We start from the raw sequence: 12165 nt of genomic DNA, 5'->3' as shown, positions 1-12165 counted from the left end.
GGTTGGAACTTTTTTTCACTGCGTAATCTGGAAACTTTTCGTTCTGATTTTGCAATATGCAATTTTTTTATCAGATTTTTTCTATCTGATTTATTTACTAACCAGGCTAGAAAAGTTGCGGAGTCGAATCAAGCTAAAGCTAGCCTCACTAAACCGTGGCTAGCTATTGTTGAAGCCAATCGCTCGGTGGTCATTTCAGAGCGATTCGCACGACGTTAGTGGGTTATGTTTATCTTTAGGCCAATAAACATCTTTCAAGACTTTACGTGGCTTAAAGTAAGGGTATATTTAAATGGATCAAATGTGTGGCCTTCAGGGTAAAAGTTTTACAAATTTAGCAATGATTGTATTTTTGTTTAGTTTGTTTGATTTGTTTTAGTTTCTCTAAACTTATGAAATTCTTCGTCTGTCTGGCTGGCTTTGTAGAATTGGTCTGCTAGTCAGGTACACTAGTTCTAAGTTTTTTATTGAATTATTTGGATTGTATTTCAGGAGTTTTCATGTTATGTTTATAATTTTTTCGCCACTTTATAACAATAAAAATTTGTTCGCCTTTGCCGCTCTTGGGCGTTTTGCTTGAAACCTTTTCTCACTTCGTTCATTGTGATTAATTTTTTTAAACAGTTGTTGCTCACAAATGCGTTCTAAAATAAACGGAGTCATGAAAAACGAAATCAAAAATAGAAGTGGGATAAACCCCAAGCTACTTCAACTTTGGTCTTTCTCTTAGTTACCATCTCTATTGCTTATTGTTATTGATACTAGCCCCTGTATCCTGCCATTAAGAAAAAGAGGTATGTCTAACTGCGAAATGAATTAGAAAAAGTTTTCGCTTAAAATGGTTTTGTACCAAAGTAAATTTTCATTTTTTTTCAATCCCAATCGGGTAATGGGAATCAACTGCGGCTTTTTTCCGGCAATCGGCCGTGTATGTATCGTTTCTCTTTTGGTAGTTTTGGCTCAAACAGGGGTATAGTGTTCCTCTAAACATTTTCCATTTAGCGGCAGAAATGGATAGCGCGACTACTTTCTAGATTCACATTTTTATCTTAATTTTTCCAGCCGAATGTTCAATTTCTGCTTTTTAGATTTTCGAGATGATCTATGCCTGAATGCTGTATATGTTAACTCAAATAACTGTGAAGCCTTGTGATTTATCGAATTGTTTGCGAACGGTTTTTACAGCCTTAAAACAGCCGGTTTTTACAGTCTTTACAGTTTTATAGTCGGTTTTCTAATAATTGTTACCTCATATAACGGGTCGTCACCAAGGTCAATCGCTGTGTTGGAACTTTTGAGCCTCGCACAGAATTGCACTAATCCTCTTGTTTGTACGCGTAGTCTTAAACAATTTGAGTTCTTAAATTGCTTTTCATGTCTCATCGATTAATGACGAGCTTCGCCTCTTCTCAACTCTGCCGGGTGCACTAATCATTTTATACAAGCTAAAGTAGTTCGCTTAATATCATCTCAGTTCTTTAATGGGATGAGTTGTTCAACTCGTCCCATTAAACACGTATCTTGTCTAGATCCAATCCAGTTTTGGCGCTGTAACGTAATAGGTGGCCATTATATTACCGTTACAAGTTTAATATCACTTAATAAAGATGTATAATCCTAAAAATTAAAATCCGTCACATTCTACAGGTGGATAAAGGAAAACAATTCATTTAGCAGGTGCCTGCTCGTCTGAGTTTTTGACAATTTTTTGTTCTAGTCCTCAAGCAGTGAGAGTGATGGAACTCAAGTGGGAGCAGGAAGAGAACTGTACGAGAGATTAGAGAGGAGATTGCAGCGGATGCAACTTCAAGAGGACAGGAGAGGTAAAGAGCCAGTGGGCAATGTTAACAGCAACAGAAGCCTCACTACAGGTGTTCCCATCTAATAATTGTCCCAGACTTCTTTGGCATGGTGTTAGGGAGTTTATGCTAGCCAATCGATATCTTTTGCGGAGAGACAGAAGGGTACCATTGAAAGGCTCTTAAAAAACGAATCTTTCGTTGCAGAGATAATTCCAATAATCGAAAAACTGCCTTCTCACATTTCAAAATTGTTTTTTTTTTGGTATGAAGTTTGAATACACCTTAGTCGGTTTATGTTTAATTTTTTAGTTCTTGTGTGTTCACATCGTCTGGCGAGAATGATCGCTCTGCAGTCAAAGTCAAATTTTGTTTTTCGAATGTATTTTTCCAGATTTATTGAGCTGAACAGTATGATAAATAACACGCTTTGTTTAAGTGAGCAGATTGATTGCGGAATCTTATAGCTGTTTTGCTTTTACTGCGTTAAACAAAAATTTATTTCTTTTCATCAGTTAACAGCTTGCTGAGCATCATACGTGGAATTGACCTCTATAGGCTAGTTTCAATCTGATTCTGCTGTTCATTGGTATCTATATATTAATTCAGTGTCGACATAACAGACACTATGTTTAAGTGGCTATCTCTGCGTGTTTTACTGGCCCTAACTATGGTTTTCTGAGAAAACGACTGACAACAATTATAATGGATTTCCATTGAGCAATTTGATTGGACTGAAAAGGAAGGGAAAGCAGTGCAGATAAAAACGGAGAAGAGAGAACAGCACGGAAAGAAAGGGGATAAAACAAGAAGAAAAAGGCGAAGAATTGAAAGAGGAAAAAGGAGGAGACACAATTTGTTTCCATTGGCAAACAGGTGGCTTGATATTGTTAAATCAAATTCACTCTATCTCCAAAAAACCAGTTTTGAAACCTTGCTCAAATATCTGACAAGTTAGGCAGCGAACCCCCGTTGATTGCTAAGGTTAAAATTCTAGTAGCCAGACCACTCCGCATTCAATGACTATGATGATATAGAAAAACAGGAAAACTGTTTGGATGGAGATTTATTTCACTCATTTAAAGCATTATTACTACAGTCAAAATTAGCACAAGTAAAACATTCTGATAAGAAGAATTAAGCTTGGTTATTTGGTTAATTAAAAACCATACAACACAATTATACAACATGGTGACAAGGGTTATGCCTAATGTTACCAATAACTCTTGTCAATCACCACGTCTTTATAATTGAAAGTTTGGTTCAATTATGACTTTTATCGACGTTCAAAATAAAAATCTTCGAATAAAAGTAGACAACACAGAAGGTCAAATTCTGTTTTATGGTTTTTCACCTTGTTTCAATCAATTGCGTTTATTCTTCAAAAAACAAAATCCAATATTCTATGTGTTTTTATTACCGACAACATGTCACCTCACTTCAACCAAACTAAAGCAAAACTTCAGATGTCAAACACAGTGTTGAGTTTTACCGCACAATATTCATTTACTTTGCCAATTTCTGAATAATTTTTACTGCGTATTTTCTTTCGCTTCTTACTTACTTTCTACAAATCGATTACAACAGATACAGTTTCACGGTTAATACAGAACTACGAGATATAAAAATAATCACAAATGACAAGCAAGCCAAACTGCTATCTTACACTTTGACTAACTTTCAAAAACTTTGAAGCTTACTTGATCGAAGAAACTCGCGAAAATGTATTGGTTACGATTAATAGCACATTTGGTCAACATCCACGAATTGTTTCTCAGCTAGAAAAAGAAGAACAAACAGTCGACTTCAAAATCTCACACTCGGACATCTCAGATTGAGCCCAAGGATGACTAAAGCAATTAGTTCATGCAAGATGACATCTGTCACGAACTACTCATCTCACATCAAGGAGTTGACCGTGACAACTCGTTGAACAGGAAGTGCGGACACAACCAGGAGCCCCTACAAAATTCTTCAGCAGATAAGTTAAAACAATGTTCTATTTTATTTTGTGAAAAGCAGTGAAATTTATAATCCTTCATTATTAGTCGTAGACTCTTTTTTCATTGCATGGTTTTAATTGCACGATTTTTTTTTTAAAAAAATCAGAATGGCAGCGAATATACAGCCATACATTAAAGTTGACAAATTTAGTGGAAAATTAGGAGAATCGTTTGACGATTTCCGTTCCTCCATCGAATCTGCAGTAGCACTAGCAGGAATTGACGATGCTCTGAGACCAGAATTTGTGAGAATGAATCTAGCTGAGAGCGCTCTTCGATTTTTTAACGGCCTTCCGGAAGCAGTTAGAAACGACTATGATCAACTCATGGAAAGATTGGGCCGCCGATACAACAACACCGATAATGGCGCTTTCCATGTCTTGAGATTCAACGAGAAAACGTTTGATCCAAGCAAAGAAACAGCTGAGGATTTCTTAGTTGCAAAGACTAGCGGACTTAGCATTTCCGGACAATGCTGCCGCAGGAGTTAATAGAGCTCAGGAAAGGACCGATCGAATAAAACAGAAGTTTATACAAGGAATGCCGCTAAAATATAAACGCAAGCTTTTGAAATCACCAGCTGCTGGAACGGTAGACCAGTTATGCGACAGAATCAAAACAGAAATGTGGGTCTCAGACACATATTCCGAAACTAGCTACCCTGCTTCCTTCAATGCTTTGCAATCGGACACCAACCAAAGGGAAGACGCTTTCTTCAAAAAGCTCGACAGATTTGTAGACAATATGACCAAAATTAGTTCAAGAATCAACGAAGCTTCTGCATCTATTGCCGCGACAGTGATTTCACAGCCACAACGACAGCAACAGCCTACATATGCAGCAAATTGGCGTACCCTTGCAATGCAAAGTTCACCACCGCGTGAATACGGAAACCAATATCAAAATTTGTATAGGGACCCGCGTTCGTGCACAACAAAATTCACAGCCGGACAGAAGATATCCACGCAGTCCAACGCCAGCAAGGGATATATGCCGTAACTGCGGACGCAGAGGTCATACTCAGGGACAATGTTGGCAAAGACCAGCCCCGAGAGTTGGAGAAAGCATTCCATTTCCGCGTCAACCAAAAAACTAATCAAACCACGGAACAAAACAAACCTCAATCAACCAACCACAAACAAGTTTGCATCCTTTTCTTCAATTTCTTTAGATGAGGACCCTTTATCCTCTAATGACTTAAATATGCATGTCACACGCCCTTTCTTTGTTAACCTCATCTTTTCTCCTCAATGTAAGCAAAGAGCACTTATTGACACCGGAGCATTTTGCAGCGCCATGTCAAAATCAATGTTTGAGTCTATCTCAGAATCCAGTTATTCCACAATTTGTCAAAAACTTGACCCCTCGTCATACAAAGTCTCGGTTGCTTCCCGATCTAAAGTCGAAGTCCTCTTCCAAGCCGATATCAGAATCAATCTTGGAAACAAAAAATTTACTGAACGCTTTTTAGTTTTACCCGATATGAACGACATTTTATTAGGCCTTCCTTTTTTTAGACAAAAACAATGTTGTAGTAGATTGCAAACGCAGACTGCTAAATTTCTCGGACTTCACATTTTTTATCCATTCTCTTCAAAATGATACTTCTGACATAAAAATTGAGAACAGAGCCAAAAGTAAGTTCCCCTTAGTTCTCCAAGGCACTGTTATTTTGGCTCCTTCCGCGTTTCATTTAGTTGTTGTCAGCTGTCTCAATGGCCATGAGCTGAGAGATGTAACCGGACTAATCGAACCTTGCAAAAGCTTCGAAAGTAAATACGATGTAAGCATAACTAGCGCAATCGAAACGTCCGACGACAAAGGAAACTTGTATTTAGGCCTACTGAACAGGTCAGAAGTTCCAGTTGAACTGTCTCCCAATGAAACAGTGGCTGAATTTGAAGTTGTCACACCAGATCAAGCTAAGTTCATCATACCAATAGACCCAAAGATTCTTAGTCTGACAGACGACAGTACATGCGATTCGTTATCAAGTCAAACTATATTAGCCTCGGCCCAAAATGAACAAGCACCAATAAGCAATAAGTCGCAATTCTGGTTCCCAACACCAGAATCATGCCAAAATCCGGATGCACTTACAGGAATTGAGAAGCAAATTTACGACTCATTAATAAAGTTTCAACAAATGGAACTACTGAACCCTAATAATTCTCCAGAACAAGAGGAAAATTTTTTGTCTCAATTCAATTGGTCTAAATCGATAGTCTCAAACTCTGAAAGGACACAAATAGAAAAGCTGTTGAAAAAATATCACAGAATATTTGCGAGACACCGTTTGGATGTAGGCAGAAACGACAATTTCAAAGTTCTTCTCACACCTGAACATGACAAACCAGTATATTCCCAGAGCCCAAGCACACCCATTCACATACGCGACGAGCTGTTAATCGAGCTTGCCTTACTACAGTACTATGGAATCATAACTACACTACCATTCTCTAAATATGCTTCACCTATATTTGCACAAGGAAAACCTAGTGGAAAACTTCGCCTTCTCATCGACCTGAGAAAAATCAATCATCTGTTACGCCATAATTACGATTCCAAAAAGTTCCCATTTTCAACGCTTGCAGATGCAGGAGCGCATTTAGAGGGAAAAAGTTTCTGTTGCAAACTCGACTGTAGCCAGGCATACTTTGCTCTTCAAATGGCAGACCAGCGCTCAATTGAGCTCCTCGCATTCAACTTTGCTTCACGCACATACGCATTTCTCCGACTAGCGCAAGGTTTGAGTCGAGCTGTGAGCACATTTAGTTCCTTTATGCGACAAAAATTAGACCCATGCATCATAACTGATAAATGTTTTCAGTATGTGGATGATGTTGGAACTGCATCGAATAGTGTCCCAGAAATGATTGTTAACCTGGAATGTATATTCGAATGCATAGAAAAAGCTGGCCTTAAATTGTCGCCAAGCAAATGTGAGTTTGGAACAGGGTCAATTGAGTTTTTGGGACAGACTATTACTTCAGAAGGAGTTCAACGTACGGAAGAGAAAATAACAAAATTCTTAGAAAACTTACAGATTCCAAAAACAGAGAAACAGATTCGACGCTTCATTGGATTCCTTCAGTTTTACAAAGCGTTTATACCAAAGCTTTCCGAAAAACTTTTACCCTTTTACAAATTACTACACAAAGACCAAGATCTTATTTTGGAGTCAATTCACCGTGAAATTTTTGACGAACTAAAGAACGAGCTGAAAAGAATATGCCAAATGACACTGAGACTACCGAAAACCGGATTGCAGTACGTAATATTAGCAGATGCTTCCTACTATGCAGCTGGATTTGTGCTGATGATAGAGGACTACGTGAAAAATAAAGCCGGCAAAGATGTTAAAATCTACAGTCCAGTTACATTTGGATCCAAAATTTTCCAACCAGCCCAACTTAAGCTTTCAATTTATGCAAAAGAGTTCCTAGCTGTCCATTTTGCATTTGATGTCTTTGCGCATATCATCTGGGGAGCAGAGAAGCCAGTATTAGTCCTTACTGACAACAAATCATTGATCAGATTCTTTCAAGCAAAGAAAATACCCGCACACCTCTGGAACGCCGTTGACCACGTCCTGTCCTTCTCATTTGTACTAGGACATATACCAGGCCATGCAAACCTTGCAGCTGACTATTTATCTCGAATCCACATAAATCCAACCGAGAAACTCAATCTCAAAATAAAAGAGGCTATACCGCTCAAAAGCGTAGAACTTGGCATGAATCCGCAGCTTCCTGATAATTCTCTTTGTTCTGTAGACATAGAGCAAGTTGAATTACCAAGCATCACATCGCTGTATCCTTCAGACAATTCACCGCTGATACAAATAGAAACTGAAAATGAAGTAACTCCAATAGCAATTTCAAGGGAACAAATACATCCACAAATTGGAGCCCTCAACGAGAGCAACCCATTAGACAATTTTGACCTCACAACGCACCTAGAACAAATCAACCAAATCGAAGAACAGCTAAAAGATGAAGATATTCAGCTTGCCATTAAATGGATAAAAGGTGAACAAAGAATCGACAGAGAAAGACTCACACCGTGCCAAAGAAAATACGCTAAACAGCTTTTACGGCTATTGATCGAAAAGGGCGTATTATTCAGAAAATTTTTCAATGATATAGGTAAAGTCATTACATTACAGTTCTGCGTACCAGCTCACCTTAAAGACGAACTATTGTTTCGCCTCCATAACGATAAACAGAAAAGTCATCCAGGTATCGGAAAGATGCTAAATGATGTCCGACTCAAATATTACTTCCCTAGCTTCAGTGAAAGCATCGTAACTTACGTTCGAAACTGCTTGACTTGTCTACAAGCCAAAGCAGTTAAACCTGCATCACTCAGACCATTGCCTTTCCCAATAGCTTCTCAACAAAATTTTCCAGAAGACTTACTTGAGATAGACCTGTTAGGAAAAATGCCAGGCAATCAGTTCAAATTCGTGCTAACTGGAATAGACGTTTTCACACCTTACCTTTTTGGACTACCACTTCGAAGCGCAGATGCTGAATCTGTTGCCAAGGGTCTGACTAGCATATTTTTTCGACACTCCTACCTTCCAAAAACAATCCTAACTGACCTTGGGACTGTTTTTACGGCAAATTTGATAAAGAATTTATCAAAAACACTAGGCGTTAGACTCAAACATGCTACATTGAAACACGCCCAAACAATTGGCCTCTTAGAAAGGAGCCACGCCTCGTTCAAAAGAGCATTGAAATTCAATGAAAACCAACTCTCTTCTGATTGGTACAATTACGTTGATGTTGCAGTCTTTGCTCATAACACCACATATCATAAAGCAATCGGTTGCCCACCATCTTTACTCTTTCATGGCAGAGAGCCTCATACATCTGTGGACCTCCGTTTCAACACTTCTCGTCAAACGCTTCCAAACAACCATTATGACTACATTTCAAAACTGCATAGTCGAATGTCCGAGTTATTTGTGGCAGCACGTCAAAATATGGTTACTTCATATCATCAAAACAGAAAATACTACGACCGAAAATGCGCAGCCTCACCTTTAGAGCTGCACTCGTATTGTCTTCTACTAGATCCAAAGTTTACAAACCCGAACACATCTTTCGAAAAGCAGAGAAGCAAATGGTTGCCACTTTACAGAGTTGAAAAGGTCCTAACACACAGTAATTACATTGTTAGGAAAGTTGCTACGAACTATACCAGTCTTGTACATAGGATTAGATTGCGACCCATCAAACCTCAATATGCTGTAAATGATTTAGAGGAGATTGATGAATCAAAATTCGAAGCCGATCCGAATACTGAAGAGCACGAAAAGGAACCACAATTGCTTGACAATTACATTGAAACTTCTCTGGAGCTCAATACAGAAAGCGAGCACCGACAAGTACAATTCGAGGACAACAGTGTGAAAAAAAACCGCCCCGAAGGAGAAATTGGTGATACTTGGTTGTCAAAATTGATTGAGAACTCGAGTACGAGCGAAGAATTTACTGTAGAAGGACAAAATTCAACAAATAATCAAATGTTAACATCCGAAAGCATTGACACCGAAAACTATAATTTCAGACAAAAATCAGCCGAGCCTGAAACGACACAGCCAAAATACAACCTTCGAACAGGAGACCGGATGATAGCAGTCCGTGAGCAATGTGCAGCACATCTCAGGTCCCTTAGAAAATCGGCGTTCGACAGGCAAACTGGATGCATCAAAGATTCAGTTACACACATTGCATATTGGATTTCTTTGGATATGGAACCTAATAGTGAAACTGCAAAATACATTTTCCAAAAACATCCAATACTAAAATGGCAACCTAGTCGACAAAACTCTGGTGTGGGAAAAACGGCTCTGTACTTCGATGAAACTGAAAACCGGTGGATTATCAGTTTGATTTACTCAAAGAAATCAACTGACCCATACCTCCCACAAAATATCAGGTCATGCTTGGAAGATCTCCAGTTTCAAGTGCAGCAACTTGGACTACATGAAATAGCAATAAAAAGAATTGCAGACGAAAGGCGTAGCCTCATGTGGAAAGATGTGGAGACAATGATTGAAACAACCTTTTACGATACTGATCTTGCGATAATAATTTACGATGAACGGACAATCAACTCAATACAACCAGAAAACGAACCGATTGAGGATGCTGAATGCGGAGCGTTCTTTTGCCTCAAGGTGCCAGCACATGCCACAGGAACCTCAGTAACTCAATCATCTTCATTTGACAGCATGTCACTGCACGAATTTTATCTGACACCAGCAGAAGCAATCCTCAAGAGGAGTGGCAAAATGAACTGAACGAGCAGCCGCAGTGCAGTACAACGAGGCAGGCTCTCGAGAACATTGCAACATATGACGAATCTAGCTCGAACGACTTGATAGACTTTGACGATGCAACAATATCTCACGAAAACGATGATACAAATATCCAAGAAAACGAATTAAATTGCTTAGAATTTTTTCATCAATCACGCAGCATTAAAGTCCCAGTACCAGACTTGATGCATTCTTCTACTACTACTGACAGCAGTCATTCTGATGAAAACTTAGTACTGTATCCAAACCCACTTTACGAATCTGACCACTCATCTATTGACAGTCCCCCAACCCTAACACATCGTGACCCGTTCCCACCATCAAAAAAGTTTCTTGATTCCAAAACATTACCTCGACTCGAAAAGGCACCCAGATGGGAATCACAAAACTCACAGGCTCAGGCACCTTGTGGTGCATCAAAGAGCAATCAAAATCAAAGAGAAAAACAAATATCAGGCATTCAGACAACATTTAATTCCAAAGGCCGAAGAAAGGCTTTTTTTATTCATATTTTTTTTTTATTCATATTAAAGTTTTTATTCACCGGAGATCAATAAACAAAAAAAAACGCATCCCAATTACCACTTAGTGTAGGGACATGTATTGGATAAAGATCGCACCAACACTTATTTTCAAAATGCTCTAAAAAGTAGGTTTCCATACCACTCAGTGTAGAAAAACCGAAAAGAACAGGAAACGACCGTGACAGTAAACGAGTCGGTTAATGCAGGTACTGATCACACCTTCAAAACAGACTCCACATTAATTTGCTCCGGTTACTCTTTCGACCAGGAGCCTCTAAACTCAAAAAACGCAAAAAAACTAGCGTCATTTGACTAGCAAAAGCTAACTGCAAAATTCTTAGAAAACTAGGGCATGCCCAAACAACCAACAATCCAGCAATCCCCCCCCCCCAAAAAAAAAGACGCGCGCGCAAAAAAAAACTGGCACAAAAAACTACCCCCGTCCCCCACACCCCGTTCCCCCCCCCCTCCACCCACACCCGAAGCCAAGAAAGATAACGGAAGACTCACCTTTTTGAAGGGACTCAATGACTTTTTTGTCGCCATCCGGAATGCGAAGACTTAGCTTCACTCTTGATTTGATTAATGTCTTCGTCGCTGCTTATGTTAATTTCATCTTTCCATTCGCTATCGTTGGTCATTGCTGGTTGTTCGTCGTCGTCTGATTCTTCGTCGCCACTTGAGTCGCTGGAAATTACTTTTAGGAGAAAAGAGTTTCTAACTTTTTCGCAATCTTCAAAGACATCGGCGATAGCGCATAAAGGAAACGTCATTTCTTCATCTTCGGTTAAGCTTTGAAATTCGTTCAGGACATTTAATTGTTGCTTCATAACTTTGTCTTCTATTCTGGAACTTTCTTTGAACTGCATTAAATTTTTGAATTTTTGAACACTTTTCTTCCGGATTTCCTTCGCTTCGAAACTTTCAAGAAGGTTATAGTCAGCAATAGAAAAAGCTCCCAGATGAGAGGAGTGTTCGGTAAATCCAAGAAAAGAGCGCAAAGAGGAATTATAATCTTCTGTTTTTAACATCCTCATTACAGCCGTTCTCCAGTCTCGCGCTTTACTTAAACGACGAACAACATCTACAGATTTATGCTTTTTAATTAAAGTTTCAATGACTGAAGAGGTAACACCGAAACAAAAATTGTTTATGACAGTTCTCCCCAATTTCATGTCATTTCTGTTGATTTCTTCCCAACCATGAACGAGCGCCCGTATACTTTGTCATCTTTGGTTTTTTCTTCCTTAGTTACCACGCAATGGGCAAAGAGGGAAGGCTGAATGATTAACAACCAACAATCCAGCAATCCCCCCCCCAAAAAAAGACGCGCGCGCAAAAAAAAACTGGCACAAAAAACTACCCCCGTCCCCCACACCCCGTTCCACCCCCACCCCCCCCCCCCCCCCTCCACCCACACCCGAAGCCAAGAAAGATAACGGAAGACTCACCTTTTTGAAGGGACTCAATGACTTTTTTGTCGCCATCCGGAATGCGAAGACTTA

The 12165-nt window shown here is 39.3% G+C and overlaps 1 protein-coding gene across 2 annotated transcripts in view; it reads left to right on the top strand.

Moving 5' to 3' along the window:
* Window positions 1-12165, top strand: part of LOC142349227 (uncharacterized) — a 96648-nt gene that overhangs the window by 62317 nt on the left and 22166 nt on the right. The window contains exon 7 of one of the 2 annotated variants that reach the window (XM_075400650.1): window positions 1718-1871. In XM_075400650.1, coding sequence (XP_075256765.1) covers window positions 1718-1871 — 154 coding nt within the window. The remainder of the gene's footprint in view (window positions 1-1717; window positions 1872-12165) is intronic. The other variant, XM_075400651.1, reaches the window with a different exon arrangement.

This window comes from Convolutriloba macropyga, chromosome 11, assembly GCF_964194025.1.
Source record: "Convolutriloba macropyga chromosome 11, txConMacr16.3, whole genome shotgun sequence".
NCBI lineage: Eukaryota > Metazoa > Xenacoelomorpha > Acoela > Convolutidae > Convolutriloba > Convolutriloba macropyga.
This window is presented reverse-complemented; position numbering and strand designations above follow the sequence as displayed.